The following is a 22,861-nucleotide window of genomic DNA, read 5'->3' as shown; positions in this document are numbered from 1 at the left end:
ACAGACAATGCTGTAATGATAATACTCCCTGAGCTGTGTTCATCTGCATAGAGTCTTCATAAAAACGGTTTCTTGAGTTTGTTTTATGGTACTGCAGTTCAAAACCAAGGCCCTGAGCTCTATATAAGTGCTCTACTTTGATCTATAAATTGATCTATAAAGTTTTTTTAATGATAGGGGTAGAGATTAATCTAGCAGGGATGAGAGTTGGTAGCACATTCTCAAGCCATACTTTTTTCTTAAAAGTCTGAAGATATATCTCGCAGCTTGGAGGTTATTTCTGTAACCCTGGAGTTTAAACCTTGGGCTTTTGTCCCAGCTGTGGGACTTCACTCTTCTGCAGTTTTCTCATCCCTGAAAGAAAGATGAAGTTTGCCTTCCTCAGAATTGTTTATAAACAATTTATAAATTGTGTGAAGAATGATTACTTAGTGCCTGGGATATGAGAACAACGTCTCCAAGTAGCATCAGTTTTAGAGAATGGAAAAAAAAAACTTAGAGCTAAAATTCTGCCATTTACAGTTATTTCTTCTCATCCTGGTTTCTGGGATCCTGACTGATTTTTAACTGGGGTAGGGTAGAACTGAACCTGAAGATGTTTCTGCTTAGTATGTCCAGTGGCCATCTAAGCCAAATGCAAGTAACCACTGATTTTTTTTAGAGAGCTTTTTATTATCATGGAGAAGATGGTTCTGTCCATAAAAGGCATAAGAATTTGAGTGCTAGCCACAAAAAGACACATTAAAAAAGCTGGGCATGCCCTCTGGGTCTGGGGTACTAAGCGTTAATGAGCCACAGTCTAGCCACTTGATCAAGATCCAAATTCAGGGAGCATCTGAAAAGAGTAAAGTGGAGAGCGATTGTGAAAGCTACTGAACGTTGATTCTTTTTAATGTTTAGTCAAAAGAAGAACGAAGACAAATTTACTTTTTGAACTTAAAAATATTTGTAAATGCACGGCTTTTCTTTTCTAACAGTGTTTGTACACAAGGATGTAAGACTTTGTTGCGGCTGGTTTGCTTTTCCCGTCCTAGGTGGCCATTACACGGAGTGAAAATGGGTATTAGTGTGTCATTTGAATCTCGGCTCAAAATAAGAACTGACCCATTATGTCCAAGGACAGCTTTCTGACTAAGAGCCTCTTTTCTACATTGTATTTCTTTTTGTAATGGTTCACTTAGCGCCACAGATATCCTCTCTCAATTAGATTTCCTCACAGGGTGATTTAATTACACTGTTTCTTAGGCTAGCTATATTCAGAACCTGACCATCACTGAGCTTTATTAAGAAAGGGAATGGTTAACAATGATATTCAGTCAGCAGATAGGACATCTATTGTTACAACGATAGTCAAGGTGACCAACCCTAAAAGCATAAATTATTTCATAATTAGAATAAAAATGTAAAACGTCCCATTTAGAGTGTGTTTTTCTCATTGTAAAGTGTATGTATGTATGTATGAGGAAACTAAGAAATGCCTAAGGTATGGGGACTATATAAAAATCCCAGTTGCTGTCGATAACCACATAAGTAGATTTCTAAGATATACTTGCATTTAAGCCTCATAAATGTCATACTGTTATGCTTTTATTGGTTAATAAAGACATGGATTTTTGTCTTGCCATTTAACAAAAGTGTCTGTAAATTCATTTAGTAATTGTAAGGCTTTGCAAAAGGTTTTTAAAGTTTCGTGTACTTATTCTGTTGTATTTTCAGTAAAAAGGAGAAGAAAGAAAAGAAACCAGCGGTCAGTGTGCTCACAATGGTGAGTTTTAAATGTACTGCCTTCTAATCCACCCCCTAGAAAAGTGGTAATTCATCTGGAACAGCGTTTGATTGGACACTATAGTGAAGGAGAGATAAAGCTTACCTGCTTAGCGTTCAATTCTCAAAGGAAGGCAGCTCATCATTTGTATGAATTACGAGTTAGCAGGTGCCCCTTCCTGCCTGGATTCCTGCATTCTCCTTATAAGTCATATCTCTGATACACGGCCTTCATCGGCATCTTGTGGTGATCTTTGCCGTCCAGCTTTGGGAGATGGCTACATTGCCTGACATTTGTAATGCCCCTTAACATCTTGGTGGGGTCAAAGTCCTAAGCACTTATAAAAATAAAAGGTAGCAATGGATTATTTATTACTGTGATTTAGCATATGCCATTATTCTTCTGTACTGAGTAACTGAAAATGTAGAACTTGAAAGGATTACATAACCATTTGGTTTTCTGGTTACATGCTGACTGTTTGGAAGCTTTTCTTTAAACTCACTTGGAATATAACAGGAATTTTATAGGTGTGGCTATTTATTTTTAAATGATCTCTATTTCCTTGAACACTTCCTCTTTTTCTAAGGGTCCATGCAAATTTACACGAACTGTCCCAGGCACTGGGACCTGGGAGAATGCTCAAACAATCCAGTCCTGCTTTTTATAATTCACTCTTTCCACTGGCCATGTTATGAAGTGTGCGGGAGTGGGGGGAGCGCCATGTAAAATGCATCTTTATACATTCATCAGAAGAAATAGACTTAGGTAGGAAAAACAGTTTCACGGCTTGCCCCGAGGACTCTGGGTATCTTTCATCATCTGCATCTTCTTGTGATGGCATTTGTTCTCGCTACGGTCCCTTTTGTTACATGTCTCCACTCCTCTTCTTGCCCTTGTCATTATTGTTGCTGTTGGTTTCATTTTAAGAAAAGAGCTCGTATATCTTGGCCTCTAATTCCCTATGTACTCGATGACGACTTTGAATTTCTGATCCTCCTGTCTCTACCTCCAGAGCGCTGACACTGACAGAATACTACACAGGTCACCACGGACATAATTTTTTTTTAATTTTAGATTTTATTCTTCCTTTTAAAGATTCCATTCTTGTACTCTTGCGTGAGAAGAAACTTTTATGTTAGAGTTGGATTTATTCTTGAAATTTAATGTATGCAGTTACCTTAATACCAACACCATTCTTATTAAGTTATTGTTGCTATCCTTTTTATTTTTGATACAAGGGGTCCACTCAGGGCCTTTGCGCATGCTCAGAATACCAGAAAAGTGCATCTTTATCTTTGTGTTTTACTTATTGTTTCTAGGTTATAATTTCTTAAAGACTTGAGGTTTATTTTTTTTTATGTTTTAGGAACTGTACCCTAACTACTATGCAAAGTACTAGTATCAATATTTAATTCAAGCCACACCGAGGGGACAGGGGATAGAGACAGACATACACACAAATACAAAGTTTGAATGTGAAGTAGAAATAACCTCTCACGTATAACAATATGTGCCAGACATTGTTATAATTACTTCCCGCACAAGCTCCTTTAATCCTTAAGGCAGATACTGTTATTACAGGTTTACAGCAGAAACAGGGCAAGCATTTTCTCGCCCCCAAATGCTGACTAAGGTGAGGATAAGGGAAATGTGTTTGACTAAGTACTACACTTCTTAGTGTTGTTCTAGTTACACTGATGACAAGCTGCACATGGAAGGAAGGGCTCATTTCATATTACAGATTATGTCTACCAATGAGGGCAGACATGGGAGGAACTTAAAGCAGAAGCCCTGGTGGAAAATTGCCTGTGGGCTTCCTCCCAGACTACGCATGTTTCTTATATAGCCCAAGCCCACCGCTCTAGGGATGGTATTTCCCACAGTGGGATGAATCTTCCTATATCAATTACCAATCAAGAAATCGCCCTATAGATAGATTCATAGGTCAATGTGATATCAGGAGGCAGCTCTTCAATCCTGGTTCCCTCCTCAGATATGTCAAATTGACAATCAAAATTAGCCAATAAAGGTGTCTTTGTCTTGTCCCAAAGAGTTTATGTAGAAAACTGGACCCTAACCTCTATGTAAAACCTATAAACACAGGGATATAGTTAGAAGGTTTTTAGGGTAAATTCTAAGTGCTATTGCAATACTTTCGAATACTTTCTAGGTAAGACTTACTAGGGGAACTCAGAGCTCAGGATGTTACTATAGTCACACCTAAGATTGGATAATGTATTCAATTAGCAATAATAATAATATATCAGATAAACCTCATTGGCTATGACAACAGCTCTCTGAAATGCTGCCACTAAGTTTTATTACAGCAAGAGGACAAAAATCAGTAATGGTGTGAGGCACATGGAGTGAGGGTCGGACGAGATCAGACGCAAGCTCCCAGAGTTACCGGTCCAAAACAACCATTTCCCCAGCAAGGAGTTGCAAGTTGTAATAACAGATGCAAAATTATGCTCGTCATCAGTGGAGAGTTTTGGTGACAGGGCCAAGGTTCTCACTGGGAGCTAATCATTAAGGACCTTCCTACCCAGCAGGTACCAGAATTGGATTCATTCATTCAGCATCATTCACACTGCAGAGTGTGAATTTACCAGTTACAATGATGGACCCTTCCTGGATCCACATTTTAGATACCAACCATCTAAGTGGTTCTTTCTGAACATTTCTAGGCTCTTTCTGCTCCCAAAGTTCATTTACATTTAGGAGGGAACCTTAGGCGGTTCTTGAGGAAATGGTTAAAAGCCAGGAACTCACGCACATTTTTATACTGGTTTTCTTTTGATGTCAGGTCTCATTTTAGTTTAGAGACACAAAGGTAGAATCAACTTGAAGTGGGGAAACTGGGCAGGCGGAAGTAAAAACAGGGCACGTGCATGTTGTTTGCAATTCCTTTAATATGAACTCAAATTTCACACCCCCTGTTAGCATTTTTTGGCAGATTTAACCCTGAGCTATCTACAACATGCACCGTATCAGCCATCATCATTCCGAACACGTGACAGCTCTCAGCCTCAGGCACCAGTCCTTTGTCAGGACCTTGCGTGCATTATCTGAATTTTGAACTCTTCTTTTCCTTACGCATAGCTGGGCAGAATGCACACTAAGAAGTTAAATAATGTACTACAACTCACGGTCACATAACTATTATAACGGAAGGCCCAACTTTTACCCAGATACACGAGTAGACTATATTACTCTTTAAACCTGTAATTGTTTGTCATAGCTTATGGTTGGTTAAAATGTAACCTCCATGAAGCTGAAGAGTTCTTTGTTAACGCTGTTATCTTGTGATCATCTGGTCATTGAAGTCTTTGTCACCTGGCCTAGTGTCTTCTTCCCACTCCTGATCTTCTTACTCACTCTGTGACTTTTATTGCTCTATGAATAACCACTCCTTGACCTTTATCAAGGTAATAATCTTATGAACCTGTCTGAACTTGGATCTGGTCCATCCTGTTTTTCATGGTAGAGACACCCAGTGTTGATGAGGCATTTTGCTTCTGTAGACAAAGTCTTGCTGTGCAGTCCACACTGCCTTGAAACTAACATACTCTTTCTAGCCTAGTAGAAGTAATGTGATTATAGGTGTGTGCCACCACACCTGGCCCAGTTCTTACAGCACATCACTTACTTGACCTTTGAACTTTGGTTCCCACCTCTTCTGCCATCTCTGGTCCCCACATAGCTACTATCATTCCCTTGCTCCCATATCCTCAGTCTCTCTGAATGGAGTTTGGCTGCTTAGACAAGTCTTCTTCAATCGTTGTAGCCAATTAGCTTGAATGTTTTGGAATTTGGTTTCCATTCCCACCACTTGCTCAATTCTGTGGATGTTTGAAAACTCTCTGACCTCGAATCTGCCCTTGTCACTGGCCACCAAATCATTTCTGTGGTACTACGGTGTGGTTTTCTCCCACCTCTTCGGCTTCTGATGTCACCTTCCCCCTTTAGGAGTTTCTCAATCCTGTATTCCCTGAGTCACTGACAATGCTGGTATTCCTCCACTTCTACACAGATGTTTTAAAAGTATGTTTGATCCTCATGCAGAACGGTTTTTCTCTTCCCTCTCTCTATCCATTCCCAAAGATATCCCTTACCATTTGATAGTACTCCTACTCCTCCTTGGCCAGCTTCATTTACCGATGCCCCAGTCGCCCTTCTATTTCGGTAGCCGTATCAGCCCAGACTGTTTTCTTTGACTCAGTTATAACATCCCCACCCTTACTCGGCCTTTGTGAATTATACTCACACCTTGTTCCTTTTCGCCTAAGATGGCTTCTGTCTATGAAGTCATGAGCTCAGCTGTGTCAGTTTCAGTCACAGCTTCTGGGTCCTCCTAAAAAATGTTGACTTTCTTTTATTATCACTCTTTTTGACTCTGTGCATCTATTCTTTAACACTGTTGTAGGAAATGCCATTGGGTAGATTTGAGAAGAAAATGCCATTGGGTAGATTTAAGGCAACACAGATCTATGCTCTTCCAGTTCTGGAGTGAACTAAAGGCAGGGTGTCAGGAGGATTGCGTTCATTCTGGAGGTTCTTGATAAGAATCCGTTTCCTTCCCATCTGGAGCTTCTAGGAGGCACTTACATTCCTGTGTCCCCTTCTCATGTCACTGTAGACTCTGAGCGCCTACCTGCCTCTTAGAAGCATCTTTATGAGTACAGTGGGTCTACCTGGATGTCCCAGGGCAATCGTCCTCAGATGTCTAGCGTCTGCAGTCTCTTTTCCCATGTTGGACAATGTGAGAAAGCACATTCTCAGCGTGTCCCAGGGTTAGACCGTGCACATGTTAAGAGTGGCGTTACTTGGCCTCTCGTACCTTTATTTTCTTCTAGCATCCACTGCAGCTCCATACTTCCCAAAGCCTGCCTGTCAGAGTCACACGGGTTCATTTCAGTCCATTCCTTCAAGAGTTGTATGGCTTTTCTTCTCTACACAAAGGGATTGTAATGCCTTTCCTTTTTACCTAAAGGGAAGCTTTGCAGTAAAAACTAAGCTGTTTCTAATATACATACCACATATGGTATGACTTCTCTTATTTATGAAATAATTACAGACAGACATCTTCTCCCTACTCTTGTCCTATCATAGGGTTTGTTCTTTAATATAAACCAAGCTCGCTTCTACTTAAGTGTCTTTGCATGTATGCTTCCTACCTGAATGCTTGATTTAGAGATCCTCATACCACAAACTGCATCCTTCCTGTTACCGAGGTCTCGTCTCAGAGAGATGCTCCCTGACCTGCCATTCTAAACTCACTGACCCTGTCAGTGACCTGAAGTTATATCCTGTGACTGCTTAACCACGTCCTCACTTCTGACAGTTCTCTTTTTCCTGCATGTGTGCTCACGAGAGTGAAGTGTTTTTATGTTTTGTTTGCTGTTGTTCCTCAAGGGTCTAGAACAGTGCCCAGATCTTTAATAGGTTCCTAGATACTGGGTGGATATTGGCCATGTCTATTCCTAGTACCAATTGTACGCATTGTAAGCATTCTAAGGGCAGGTAACCTGAGTTTTCCACCATCGTTGCCAGTACTTAGAGCCAAATGTGAACCTTATTATAGCTCTTCAAACAAATTTAAAATGTTGAATGAATTCTCTACCTCAGTGGCTCCAGGAAAGTCATGTTTCTACTCATGCCATGAATATTACCTAAAGGACTTTCCTGCGTGCACCGTTCACTTCTTCCCTGGCATGGTTCCCCTTTAGCTTTCGATACCAGTTTGCTTCATTCTGTGTTCTTGGTTTACTTTCCTCTGTCCTTCCTATCAGCCTCTAACCAAATGCTTTTCATTTCCTTTTATTTTAAAGGCCTTCAACTATAGCCAGTTAATACCTTCATCCAGTTTTATATTGTACCTGATGTGTTGTTACAACTCTGTCGTCTTATTCTTTAACCATGAGAGTCTGAAAATTCTTATTGTAATGTTTGCAAACCAATCATAGTAATGGGTACTTCATGTTTCATATTACCTTCTTTTTTCTTTCTTTCTTTTTTTTGGAGCTGGGGACCGAACCCAGGGCCTTGCGCTTGCTAGGCAAGCACTCTACTACTGAGCTAAATCTCCAACCCCTCATATTACCTTCTTGATAAATTTTTTCCACATTGCATCGTAATCTTTGTAACAGCTGTGTTGATTTTTTTATCACTTTATAGATACCAAAACTGAGGCTTAATTTTTTAAATTATAACGAATTACATCATTTCCCCATTCTCTTTCCAGTTCTATATGCCACCGTTTCCAAGTTCCTGGCCTCTTTTTTTCTTGTTTATGTAAGGATCAATATATAAACACGATCCACTGGGTCCATTTAGTGTTCTCTGTATGTAGAACATTTCGAGACTGGCTACTTGGTTTTGGATAACCAATCAGGGACTCATCCCTGAGAAGACTAATTCTGCCTCTCTCTGCAGTTCTCAGTTCTGTAGTTCTCAGATCTGGGGGTGAGGTTCCGTGAGATTCCTCCATCCCGGCTGGCATGTCTGTTAGTGCTGTCCTTCTTCAGACCTTGTGCAGACAAGTCTAACTGAGATATCACGAGTATCTCATCCCTGCAGTTTCTAGGAGGCACACTCTCACAACAGACTTCTTGGTCCTCTGGCTCTTCTGCCCCCTCGTTTGCCATGTTCCCCGAGAGATCCTCTACTTGCCCACCCACCTCAGCCTTTTCCCTAATAAGTTACAAAGTTGAGTCTTTTGATGGCGGATTTTATCCTACTGAGTGTTAGGTGACTGCTTTCCTCAAATCCCATCCTTTCTTTCAGAAGGTCACAGGGAAATAAGAGAAAGCCAACTTGTCTTTCTATCTCTGTTGCTAGAAAAATATGAGTATCTGCACTCATTCTTAGTTTGGTCGTTCCAGTCTAACATGAATAGGAATACTTCTCTCTGTTTTGGAAACCATCTTCTCTTTGCCAAGTTTTACGACATAGAAATTCAGACATAAAAGAATAGAGAACAACACTGGTAAACACATCACATACGGCTAATAATTATTAACATATTACCATGCATGCTTCAGCTGCATCCACAAGTTGCAAGGTAACTCACATATAGCCATGTCATTTTATTTTATTAATTTCAAAGGGTTTTCTGTAAAACATTTCCTATAAAATATATTTGACTGATAGCAAAATGAGAAACACTTTCTTAATATTATGATTTTTATATTAAAATTTCCCAATTATCTAAAAAATGTGTTTTACAGTTGATTTGTTCAAAGTAAAACAATTGAGATAACATTTATTGTTTTCTCTTTAGAACAGTTTATGTCATTTCCTTGGAACATCATTAGATTTAGACTATGCCTATCCTTTTCTATGGAGAAGTTGTGTCTAAATGTTTTATTGCTTTCGGATCAAACACTTTTAGTAAAAAAAAGGGGGGGGGGTGTTGTATCCTTTATGGCTTATGACTCTAAAAACATCACATGTCAAGGTATTCCCCGTTTATTTATGGTGTTCTCTGATCGCTTGTTTAAAATGATGACAACTTTGTATACCACTCCCTAGCAATGAAAAGGAGTCATAGGGCATCATGAGACTATACTGTTTAACTTACTAATTTTGTTTTCTACAGATGATATCCTTTCCCAGGTTACTGAAGTATTACTTCCTTTATTTCATAGGATATTACCCTATGTTTCTTCTACCTGTCTCTTTGCCTGGCTTACCTGTAGACATAGGACACTGTGAGTGAAATAGCCCCATGACATTGTACCACAACCTGCTAGTTACTTTTTCTCTTCCTCTTTTATCTCAAGGTCTAGAAACATCATCATTCTGTCTTTGTTGCTTTGTGTCCAGTTTTGGCTTTACTCCACACACCCCTTTGCTCATTCTTTATGATCTAACCCATCCCCATGACTGCCGGTATAAAGCAGTGACTCAGATGTTGAGTTTTTAACATCCTGGGTAGCACTTCCTGGATAAGAGTGTAGACACTCAAGAGACTTCTCTGCTCTCCATCCTGCCAAGCACTTAACTCTTCCAGTTTTCCCATCTCCATCAACGGTACCTCTTAGTAGTTAATGTGCTTTACTTTTGTGCTTTCATGTATGAAAACTCTAACCTGCGAAACTTCAGCCTTCTCAAAGTCCATTTGAACCTTTCTTGCTTCTCCTTGCCTTTCATTCTGGCTAGAATGTCTTCCATCTTGCTTCTGAACCCCCTCCCTTCCAAACCAGAAGGAAGCAACACTCCATCTATGATTGAGTTCCACAGACGAGTTAATAATCACTGGTCCCATTTTATATCTGTCCTTTACACTCTCTGCCAGAACATGCAGAACACACACTGCCTGTACTTTTTGTTGTGCCCTCCCTCTGTTCTTTAAGCTTTCTGAAATTATGTATCTTTGGTATTTATTCTGCAGCTTATATCTGTTGTTCAGTCAAACAGTCAGAAAGTATTTGCATGTATCACCCCCTGGTTTTGATTTTAGCTAACAAGAAGTTCTGGGGGTGAAATGTTGATGATGTTGGTGATGAGTGAAATTTCTCCCTATTCTGAAGAATCTAGTTTTTGGTATATATAATAGATATTTTAAAAGAAGATAATATCTGCCTGTTTCTTTCTCTCTCCACTTTTTAAGGAAGAAGACAGTTGTTTAGACAAAATAAAGAATGCATTGGCAACCTTTAGCCTGTGATCCCACCACAAATAAAATATGCCCGCTCACTATTCTTCCCTTTGGGGTCTGATTTGTAAAGAAGATGATGTCTTTGAAAGATGATGATTGGAAAATTGTGTCATTAGCCCACACTTAATCTCACTTGATTACTTTCTTAGTAGTAAGATATAATTCAAAAGCAAATACCTAAGTAATATAATATTAGATATTTTTTACACAAGCCTCTGCTTTCACTAACTGTTTATTAGAGCTGTGTTTGTTTAGGCTCCCACTGTTTGGAGTACCTGTAAGTACTGCCCAGAGCTCTCTTACTCCTTGTTTTCTCACGGGTCACTTCAGTGCTTCTCCTCACTTAGTACTGTTGTTATGTAACTTTAGGATTAGCTCTGTCTCCTTCTGAAATAGATATAGGCTCTAAACTCTTGGTTTCTGCTTCTGTGTTTTTATATTTCCAGATCCCAGATCTTTACTTTGGTTTACATTTCCTGCCTAGGGGATGACTTTTTACTCAATTTCTTCCCACATTTAAAAAAAAAACCACAAAACTCTCGCCTATAGCTACATGTATACGCGTGCCCAACACCTGCTTCCAAGCTTGAGCACAGACTCTCGCACCCATTTTGGTACTATTGCCTGATCTCTGTTCATCATGTTTCTTTTATTTCCTGTTAGACTGTCTACCTAGTTTTTTCCCATGATGATAAACACGTTCCCTGTAACTAAGTGGTACATCCTATGACAAGACAACCATTTTTCATAGGGATTTCTTGCAGACTCTCGTATTTTCTATTTTCATTTTCTCATGTTCTCTTCCTTTTCTCAGATCATTGAAAAGTATGAATTGTCCCCTAGATGGACCTTGGGTTTACTTACTGTTTATTTTGCTTCCTTCTCACATCACGTTTTGGATTCTGATAAGCCTTCTTTTTCTTCCTGCTCCTTGCCTGTGGTCAGAGATGTGCCCATCTGTATTAGTCTTTCATTATGACCATATTCTACATCTTAGGGAAAACGTTCTAGGGAAATACTCACCATCCAAGTAATCATTTTTCTTTTCCAAATATGTTGAAATTATTTTACAACTAAAATAATACCATTGTATAATAGACCTTTAACCAAAGACATTTTTAAAAAGTAGGGAAATGTTTCTTCCATGGTGTCTTAAAGGGAGCCTTGGGCTTTCAGGATTTTTATTCCACAAAATAAAAAATGGTGTCTAGTCTTAGAAAATCGAGCCATAGCTCTGCTATCTCTGCTACCTTCTCATTAATGCCTTTTATAATTCTCTCATGTAAAAAGAGAAGACAGACTACTCCAATATGAAGAATTAATACAGAACTCAATAAATGAGTCAAACACCCATTCTTTTTCCTTAAGCTGTTGTGGTAATATGGTAGAGGGCAAAGAGACAAGGGCAAAAGGGAAGCTTAGGCTAGTAGCTAGTAGTCTGACAAAATATTTGTGTTTGGGGTGTAGAGGAAAGCATCCATGACACATGCACGAAACTATCTGATGCCCATGCTCTATTTTCTTCTCTTTGTAGTTTCGCTATGCAGGTTGGCTGGACAGATTTTACATGCTGCTGGGAACTCTGGCGGCCATTATCCATGGAATTGCGCTCCCACTTATGATGCTGGTCTTTGGAGACATGACAGATAGCTTTGCAAATGTAGGAAACAACCGTAGTATGAGTAAGTATTGTTTGTGGTACCATTTGTGCTGGAAACATGCAAAAATTATTCATCTAAAGTAATTCTCTGTGGGGCCTTAATAACGACACACTACAGCATTTAGTGGTCTATGTAGTGGAGGCTGTCCATTCTAGCTCACCCTTGTAGTAAACTTGAGAAGATGATTTAAGCATTAGATTAACTAGTGGAATTGTTAAGAGAGATATGTAGAAATAGAGAGGGGATCTTTGAAGTCAGTAATGTCCCCCAAAAACTTCAGGAAGAAGTACAGGAATCTCCTCAGGCCCTTGAATGATAAGCTGGGAAAGTTATGAGAGGCTGTGGTAAATTGACACTGTGTGCAAGAGAAGAGCCTAGGATGATTCTAAGGTATTTAACATGAGAAAGAACACAACTGTTGTCAAGATGGGAAAGAGGGAAGCAATCATAGATTTTAGCAGCAATAAACACCAGCAATTGTGGGGTTTTTTTTTTTGTTTGTTTGTTTGGTTGGTTTTTTTTTTTTTTTTTTTGCATTGTTAAAGTTTGGGCTTTCTGGGAGCAAGTCCAGGAATGGAGAAATGGGGCCAAGACAAGTGTAAAGAGATTTGTTAGGATGAATTTGTGAGAAAGGATGAGATCCAGCAGGCAGGTGTTGATACTTGCATTAGTTATGTGTAATGTTCATCCTTAAAACCAGGAAAAGGTAGAGAATATCAAGTGCCAGAGTCCGAAGGTGGATACATGGGGAGGCAGACTGTGAGAAAGTTCTCAGGACAGCAGATCCTTTCATTTGCCAGTGACTGTTCCAATGGACACAGAACCATGGATAGTACAGAAACCTGCATATATTATATTTTTCATATGCATAAGTATCCACGATAATGTTTACTTTATCACAGTAAGAGATTAATGACCACAATAATAGAATAAATATAACAATACGCCACCTTCAATGCTATGTGAATGTGGTGTCTCTGTTTTTCTCAAAAATGCCTTTTTGTGCTGCTCTCTGCCCCCTTCCTCTTGTGATGACATGAGATATTATAGTCTCATGGTTGACTGCAGGAAACTGAAACCACGAAAGGCCTAACTGTGGTGAGGAAGGTCTTGCACTTCAATTTTCTCATGATTTTGAAAGTAAGAAACTTGCTTCATAAGAAATGAGAGCAAGAAAGGCTCTTGAAAAAATTTGTATGCTATACACATGAACCGGGGAAAGCCAGGTTAATAGCTCTATGCTTCAATCTGAAGGATACTCAGGTCAAGCAGAGATTGAATTAAACTGAATGAAACTTAAAAAAGACTTAGAGCTCAGTTTCTACAAAGATAGGATAAGTGTTAAGAAGGGATGAGGCTGTGATTCAGTAGTAGAGTGTTTACCTACCAAACATGAAGCCCTAGGTTCAATTTAAAAATTGACTACCCCAAATCAAAACACCTCAGAACTATATACATACTTCTTGGCTTACAATGACCCTTCAACATTTGGAATTTTCTTTTTATTTGATGCCAAGGATTAAACCCAGGGCATTGCATGTCAATATCTGAATTTTAAGTCTATGGTGCATACAATGGATTCGTTTCCCTAGAAGTAGTCATATAAATATTACTACGAACATTTATGGAATCTTTGGTATTTGACATTGGCCCTGGAAACTATTTCTTTGTAGTCCCAAAGAACCCATAGCCTACCCGAGGTAGGGCTACTTCAATTCTGTAAATACAATGATTTATTCTATTAATACAAATCATGATTTTAGCTGGGGATTTTTATGTATTTTTAAGTAATGTAAAATCTGTATGCTTTTCCTTTCTGCATCAATGATATTGAAACAGCTTGTAAGAATACCATGCCAACATTGAACTGTCATATCTTCTTTGTAACATTCATTCATGGAAAGTCGTCAGTGCTTCCTGAATTCTTTAGTTCCCCTGCAGTCTATATTTTGCAGCAAGCTGTGCAGTTGGCTATCTCCTTAGCTTCTAGTAGAAGAGTTTTCTCTTCAGGGGTCTCTCTCTCTGCTAGCTCAGCAGTCATGATGCATGCATTTATGTCATTCTAACCTTACCCAGTGTTTTGTGAAGTCTCGATACAAGCAGTACTCTAACACTGTGAGAGGTATTAACTCTGCTGTGCACACAGGATGAAGGGACAGTGCTTGAACTCAGCTGATAATAAAACAAATTATTCATGTGTTGAAATTTAACCCAGTTTGGGAAGAGACTATCATATAACTTCTTGAAGTTAGAAGGACTGACTTCTGATGGACAACCATGAACTAAACACGTTACATTCACCAGTCGTTCTTTGCTGTGACACATACCTGAGAGGAAGAATTTAAACAAAGGAAGGAATTATCTGATTCCTTTCTACCTATAGTTTCAAATATTTTATTCAAGTTTAGTTGTATCAATTGCTTGAGAGCTGAGGGAAAGTAGAGATTATGATAGCAAGAGAGCATGTGGTAGATGGGCTTTTCACCTCATAGTGACAGGTGGAGGGATACATACATACACACACAGAAGGGAGAGAGGGAGGGAGGGAGGGAGGGAGGGAGAGAGAGAGAGAGAGAGAGAGAGAGAGAGAGAGAGAGAGAGAGAGAGAACTAAAGGCCAAGATATTCCTCAAAGGCATGCTATGCTCCCAGGAATTTTGCTCCTAGTTTTTTTTCAATTAGTCCCCATCCCTACAATTTTTATCTTTTCTCCAGAATATCATCAAATTGTGAATCCATCAGTGGATCAATCCACAGCTCAGTTTAAGATTATCATGATTTATTCATTTCCACCAACTAAACATGGGATTTCTCATGTTACACCCAAACCCTACCGTTTCATATTTTATCTAGTGGTCTTTTGTCCAATGCTATTATATCTTATATTGCTTTATTTCTTCATTATCCATACATGAAGTGTTTCTGATCCCTTTAAGGGTACAAGTAGTATCTTCTGGCAGAGAACGGCTTGGTACTAACGTTACCTAAGCTACTCTGACATAAGGATAGACAACACTATGGTCCAAGGACTTATGTCTTTCGAAATGAATGAGGGCATTCTAACCCTTGATGTACTGGGAGACTTTGGGAGCTAATTGGGTCTTGAGGGTAGGATCAGTACCATTATGAAAGTGGTAGAGTCAGACAGCAGGCTGGTCAGCCAACAGGCACAAGTCGTTTGAGGGGAAAGCAACGCAGGTAGAAGTTTATGGCTATTGGATGATCTGTGTCACACGCAGCAAACCTGCTGTGCTAATGGCAGCCTCCCATCTGGACAGATGCTTGGGAGATACATCATCTAGGAACACTGTCCGGTTTTTCTTGCTTGTGGTTGATGGCGCGTTCTGTACAAGAATACTTGGAAATCTGGAATCATAATGTTGTTGTAGAGCTAGAGGGGCCTTATAGATCATATATGTCTACGACTTACTATGTCTTTTCAGTCAGAAAAGCGTCTAGGCAATTGATATCTCTGATGAAAGCTCATCAGGAAAAATATCTCAAAGAGATCCCAAATGGAAAAGAATAGGAGCCCAGAGCTGAGGTCTTTGATGCTGGCCTGTTCTATTACCCTCTGCAACACTGAGGTCCCTTTGAGAGTCCAGCCTTCCACAGCCCAGCTATGACCCATGTCTGAAGTCTGCTTCATACACAGTTCTATCTTACAAACTCCTTGGCATACTCCCACTCCTGCCTGGTTTTGTCCAGTTCTCCACATATTGTCACAGCAAGGTTTTCAAAAACAGAAACCAGTTCACTTCTGTCCCTATGATTTCCCATAATGTGGAATAAGTTTGATTTGTATTTAGTGGCTCATGTAGCATGATCTTCTCTTTCCCACCTGCCACATAAATCTCATTACTCATGGGCTCCTTTCTGTTCCCCTGTTCTGTTCAGGACCTTCTAGTCTCCTTCTTTACTTGGGGTGGATCAGACCCTGCTAGTCTATTCATGTCTGAACTTCTCACCTCAAAGAAACCATAATATCATTGCTGTACTTGCATATTGGAAGTTACTACTCTGAAGTTATCTTGTCTATTGGTTTCTTTGCTTGCTTACCATGGAAACTTGGGTAGGAAAAAAGGCATAGGGGATAAAAAGAAAGTTTGTGGAAAAACTTGGCTAGCGGTTTCAGCAGTATTGCCCTATCTTGTGAAATTTGGATCAAATTGTACCATGATGTCTTCCCTAAAGAGCATGGGGTGTAATTTAGTTATGCTGTATGCACAGTGAAGTTCCTGTGAGGTCTTTTGTGATCCTACAAATGGCCACCCTTGCCACATAGAATGGTAGACTATTTTCACCTTTAATCTTATGTGACACTTGACATTACAAGTAGAAGAATTCTTGGATGGATTGTTTTTTATGAGACTACTTGCCTGTCTTTGGAACAGACTGGGTTACCACGGACACAGCTACCTGAATGTGGAGATACAAAGAGAAAACCTATTTCAGTTTTTCACTTTGCACCTAGGTGAATGAGAGGGGACAGACAGTCAGGGATGTTTCCAGTCTACATTGACTTAGCAATTTTACTCATGTGTCAATCAATTACTATGAAATTCTGTGACGAGGTGAGCTACTTGCTAAGGCGAAGTAATTTGATGAAGAGGTCATTTTTTTTCTTTTTCTTTTTTCTTTTTTCTGGCTTATTCATGAAGGAAGAGTGTTTTCTGGGGGGAAAGTTACTAAAGAATATCCAGGTAAAGTAAGAAAATGAAAAACTGCTGAAGAAAAAGTAGGTAGAATACTCAAAGAACAGCAAATTCCTTGGTGTGCTCAGAAGTGGGGCTCTTTGGAATTAGAGCTGTAGAAGGTATGGATGACAAAGTTCTGCGAGTTGAGGCTGGAAATTTGTGTGGTGAATGTGGTATTTCAGAACCCCAGTGTGCCAATTTTTTTTTAATTTTATACAATGTAATCTCCACTCTGAGTCCCTCATTATCTAAGGTGGCAACTATTTAGGGTAGCATAGATGTTTCAGTGCAGCTCTCACCTTGCGCTGGTTTGTCTGAGAGACCCAACTTAACTGCGTTTTCTAGACTCGTGTTGGAGATTGAACGAATGCTTTGCACATGGGCAAGCTCTACTGCTGAAGTATACTCTATCCCCACAGCATAACTACAGATGAGTAAAGGCCAAATGATGTTTAGCACCATCTCAAGCAGAGTTGACTCAAGCCTTTTGTTCCCCTCTCTTAGGAGCACTGGAGGAATTCAACTCCTTCTGAGTATCTTCAGGCTCAAGGAGGCTCTGGGAGCTGTCCTATGAATGTCTTCTCAATGCGCTGTGCAATCATTCCTCTTTTGCGCTCTCACTCTGGGGTCTGTAGAGCTGGCTTCTCTTTCCTGGACAGTTCAGTGTCTGTTCTTTCACCCATTATCAATGGCATCTCTTCTTTAAGGCACTGAGAAAATATTTTTGAGTCATAAAAAGTGAACTTTTATTTGGCTTTGGTCAGTTTCCTCCCTAGAAGGGTTTGGATACACAAAAGACAACAAGAAATCTACATACATCCTGTTGTTTGTTTGTTTGTTTGTTTCTTTGTTATGATAGCTGTTCTCTGCTGAAATGGTGATTGCATAGTTCCATAGTTATTAGAATGAGAAGAAAGATATGGGGTTAAAAAAATTAAAAGATCATAGCTAAAATTTCAGAAAGACCCATCTGCTGTGCATACTGTCTATTATGGAAAGATTGCAAAGGGATAAATATAGTTATATGTCACAGACTTTTAACCTTTTTGTAGCATGAACTGTCACTGAAGATTGTAAGTGAAATGGCATGATTGCATTGTCATTTCCAAAGGTGCTATGTGACGGCACCATGAATGAGATGCTTTGAGTGGAACGATCATTTATAACTTGCCACAGTTGAGGATAAGATGTTGAGAAGAGTTCGACTGAGACTGCATGCTCAGGAACTGTACAGGAGAAAGACAGTCAAAAATCCCCACAGGGATGTGAGAGGGGCTCATGAAGATTCACCCCTATCTGAGGAATGGTACACAATTGATAGCTTGTGGGTAAAAAGACTCAATGCTCATTAGGAATGCAAGCCATAAGTAGCTACCTATGCTCTAGCAGATGGTCCTACACCCACAGTCATACAGGCAGCATGACATGACTCGGTGGGGGTCTTAGTTAGGGTTTTACTGCTGTAAACAGACACCATGACCAAAGCAACTTTTAAAAAGAACATTTAATTGGGGCTGGCTTACAGGTTCAGAGATCAGTCAATTATCATCAAGGCTGGAGCATGGCAGTGTCCAGACAGGCATGGTGCAGGAGAAGCTGAGAGTTCTATATCTTCCTCTAGAGACTGCTAGCAGAATACTGACTTCTAGGGAGCTAGGATGAGGGTCTTAAAGTCCACACCCACAGTGACACACCTACTCCAACAGGGCCACACCTCCAAATAGTACCATTCCTGGGGCCATGCATATACAACCACCACAGTGAGGTTTTGGGGTTTTAAAAAGAGTTTTAAGTTAAGAGAGTGCTAGAAGGAATAGGGAGAAAATTAGAGGGGATAAAATGGGACAGATTTAGTAAAAATATGTTATGTCCATGTATGAAATTACCAAACAATAATACATGAAAATATGTTAGGGACCCAGAGCTTTAATCATGACCTAGGATAGGTTGGAACATCTCCAGGTACAGATTTGGAAGAAACAGAAGAGGTGGAATTGTCTACACTCACTCTGGCAAGGTTCTCGGAGTTCTAGGAAATATCAGTGTGTAGGAAAGAGGGAAAGCACAGAGAAGCAGTGAAGGGGAGCTAAGGTAGGAAGCTGAGGTTCTAGCAGCCAGAAGACAAGATGGTCGTCAAGGGTCTCAGTACTTCATTAAAAGCCAAACTAAGTTTAGCTTTGCCACCCTAGCTAAGCTAATGGCTGATAGAAGAACCGAGAATTATAACCCCGAGAATTCCGGGCTCTTCTCACCCCCAAATAATATCAACTTTAGATGCTATGCAAGCATTCTTCATTGCCACAATTGTTTTGGCGAGTAGTCCTTGATACTAGATATGTGGCGTAATTGTAGATGTAAACAGGAGCCAATTTTGACCTTGAAACTTATGTTTTTCAAACTGTAAAAGAAAAAAAAAAAGAAGACTCAAGACTCAGAAGCTACAATAACCAAAGAGCATTTGTGTAAGTTCTTATGATAAAATGAAAAATAGTAACAGACTGAATGTCTCAAAAACTTCCCTATAGTCTGACAGTTTTTGAACATCAGTATTCATATATTAGATTTAAGACTTTTTGATTAGTAGTGTTATTTTAGTAACATACATGGAATTATTTCAGACTGAGGAATTCTGAAGTCAAAAATACTTCTAGTCCCTAGAATTCTGTATAAGTAACTTTCAGATGTGGAATATTCAATCTGGAATTTCACGGAGGTATTTTGTTAGACTTGGAGAATTTCGTGTTGAGTTGACAGTGATAGACCTTTGTGGTAGCAAACTATAGACATTTCCTGGTGAGGTATAGAGATGGCTCTCCCCCCCTCCCAGGTTTACCTGTAGTCTCTAGCATATGATTTCTTTTTTTTTTTTTTTTCCGGAGCTGGGGACTGAACCCAGAGCCTTGCGCTTCCTAGGCAAGCGCTCTACCACTGAGCTAAATCCCCAACCCCTAGCATATGATTTCTTCGTATTTATGTCTGAACTCTGCCGCCAACCCCAAGAACTGGGCAGGCAGTTCTACATTTACTAGATATCCTCAGTCAAATGCACAGCTGCCACAAAATAAAATGTTCAACATTGAACTAATAATCTTCCTTGATTTTTCCAGACCAACCTCCAGGTTTCCTACTTGAAACTCACATTTTTCAGGTGGTTGGGTTTATGGTCTTGATCAATTTGTTTTTACTCTCTACTTATATCCCCTCCATTGGAGGCTCCTATAGCTTCTTCCTCTTTGCCCCCTTTCTCTTCCTATTCAGACAGCCTTTCCCTACATTCTTATAAAAGCTGAAGCCTCTTATATTTTATTCTCAAAATTATACATTGCTTGAATGCTAAAGCTTTCTGGGTCACACTTCTGATTATATCCACTTTATTCCACCACCATTGAATGTCTGCTAGGCTGTCTTTAGAATAGACAGTTACCTACTTCAGACTACATTCTGGCCATATATCCCCTTCCTACATGCACATCACACACTTTCTTACCTCTTCTAAACTGGGACACTCCTTTACATGTGCTACAGACTTTCAGGACATTTTTCTTAGTTTGCCATCAGAGATTTTTATTTATCTTCACATCTGTCAAATCAGATTCATCTTCATAAGTCTTTTACATACTGTAACATTTCTCATTGATCCTAAGGTTTAAAGTATTCCCCCACTGTCTTAATTGTGCTAATTTCTCCTATAAAATATTCATCATGAATATTTACATATTATACCATGGTGTGTGCACCATTGCTTGTAACAGTAAAGATCTGTAGACAATGAAAATCTCAATTGACATGGAGATTCAATTTGTAAAGAAACTAGGTGTACACATATATTTATGCATATGTATACAGGGGAACTTGAGAAACTTGAAAATACTACACATAAAAATATTGAGTAGTGGTGATTTTTGTTTATAGGGGTAGTAAAGTTATGAAAGAGTTTTAAACATATACAGTTCAAAGTTAGTATTTCTTAATATCAGATGATGCTTGTCAATGTTATATATTATACTTTAATTTATATTACATGTAATAAAATTACATGCAATAACTTCTTTTTTCCATTTTTATTAAAATGGAAATTTCTTATTTACATTTCAAATGTTATTCCCTTTCCCGCTTTCCCATCCATCAGCCTCCTAACCCCTCCCCTTCTCCTTCTCTATGAGTGTTCCCCCCCATCCACTCCCCATTACTGCTCCCCCAACAATCCCCTACACTGGGGGTCCAATCTTGGCAGGACCAAAGGCTTCCCCTTCCACTGGTGCTCTTACTAGGTTATTCACTGCTACCTATGCAGTTGGAGCCCAGGGTCAGTCCATGTATAGTCTTTGGGTAGTGGCTTAGTCCCTGGAAGCTCTGGTTGGTTGGCATTGTTGTTCATATGGGGTCTCAAGCCCCTTCAAGCTCTTCCAGTCCTTTCTCTGATTCCTTCAATGGGGGTCCCATTCTCAGTTCAGTGGTTTGCTGCTAACATTCGCCTCTGTATTTGTCATGTTCTGGCTGTATCTCTCAGGAAAGATCTATATCCAGTCCCTTTCAGCGTGCACTTCTTAGCTTCATCCATCTTATCTAGTTTTGGTGGCTGTATATACACAGGCCAAATGTGGGGCAGGCTCTGAATGGGTGTTCCTTCTGTCTCTTTTCTAAACTTTGTCTCCCTTTCACCTTCTATGGATTCTATGGATATTTTTGTTTCCCTTGTAAAGAAGGAGTGAAGCATCTGCATTTTGGTCATCCTTCTTGAGTTTCATGTGGTCCATTCATTGCATCTTGGGTAATTCGAGCATTTAGGCTAATATCCACTTATCAGTGAGTACATACCATGTGTATTTTTCTGTGATTGGGTTACCTCACTCAGGATGATATTTTCTAGTTCCATCCATTTGCTATGAATTTCATAAAGTCATTGTTTTTGATAGCTGAGTAGTACTCCATTGTGTAGATGTACCATATTTTTTGTATCCATTCCTTTGTTGAAGGGCATCTGGGTTCTTTCCAGCTTCTGGCTATTATAAATAAGGCTGCTATGAACATAGTATGTGTCTTCGTTGTATGTTGTAGCAACTTTTGGGTATGTGCCCAAGAGAGGTATAGGGGGGTCCTCAGGTAGTGCAATGTCCAATTTTCAGGAAACTCCAGACTGATTTCCAGAGAGGTTGTACCAGTTTGCAATCCCACCAACAATGGAGGAGTGTTCCTCTTTCTCCACATCTTTGCCAGCATCTGCTGTTGCCTGAGTTTTTGATCTGAGCCAATCTGACTGGTGTGAGGTGGAATCTCAGGGTTGTTTTGATTTGCATGTCCCTTATGACTAAAGATGTTTAATATTTCTTTAGGTGCTTCTCAGCCATTTGGCATTCCTCAGCTGTGAATTCTTTGTTTAGCTCTGAACCCCATTTTTTAATAGGGTTATTTGTCTCCCTGCGGTCTAACTTCTTGAGTTCTTTGTATATTTTGGATATAAGGCCTCTATCTGTTGTAGGATTGGTAAAGATCTTTTCCCAATCTGTTGGTTGCTGTTTTGTCCTAACAACAGTGTCCTTTGCCTTACAGAGCTTTGCAGTTTTATGAAGTCCCATTTGTCAATTCTTGATATTAGAGCATAAGCCATTGGTGTTTTGTTCAGGAAATTTTCTCCAGTGCCCATGTGTTCGAGATTCTTCCCCACTATTTCTTCTATTAGTTTGAGTATATCTGGTTTGATGTGGAGGTCCTTGATCCACTTGGAAGCTTTGTACAGGGTGATAAGAATGGATCGATTTGCATTCTTCTATATGCTGACCTCCAGTTGAACCAGCACCATTTGCTGAAAATGCTATCTTTTTTCCATTGGATGGTTTTGACTCCTTTGTCAAAAATCAAATGACCGTAGGTGTGTGGGTTCATTTCTGGGTCTTCAATTCTATTCCACTGATCTACCTTCCTGTCTCTGTACCAATACCATGCAGTTTTTATCACTATTGCTCTGTAATACTGCTTGAGGTCAGGGATGGTGATTCCCCCTGAAGTCCTTTTATTGTTGAGGATAGTTTTAGCTATCCTGGGTTTTTGTTATCCCACATGAATTTGCAAATTGTTCT

At 39.6% G+C, this 22,861-nt stretch overlaps 1 protein-coding gene across 3 annotated transcripts in view; it reads left to right on the top strand.

Annotated features, from left to right (window-relative positions):
* The window catches only part of Abcb1a (ATP binding cassette subfamily B member 1A), a 176,054-nt gene that overhangs the window by 93,090 nt on the left and 60,103 nt on the right, over positions 1–22,861 (top strand). For all 3 annotated transcript variants that reach the window (XM_006235994.5, XM_063285445.1, NM_133401.2), the window contains 2 exons: positions 1,717–1,765; positions 11,962–12,109. In XM_006235994.5, the coding sequence (XP_006236056.1) occupies positions 1,717–1,765; positions 11,962–12,109 (197 nt within the window). The remainder of the gene's footprint in view (positions 1–1,716; positions 1,766–11,961; positions 12,110–22,861) is intronic.

This window comes from Rattus norvegicus, chromosome 4, assembly GCF_036323735.1.
Source record: "Rattus norvegicus strain BN/NHsdMcwi chromosome 4, GRCr8, whole genome shotgun sequence".
NCBI classification, from domain to species: Eukaryota; Metazoa; Chordata; class Mammalia; order Rodentia; family Muridae; genus Rattus; species Rattus norvegicus.
This window is presented reverse-complemented; position numbering and strand designations above follow the sequence as displayed.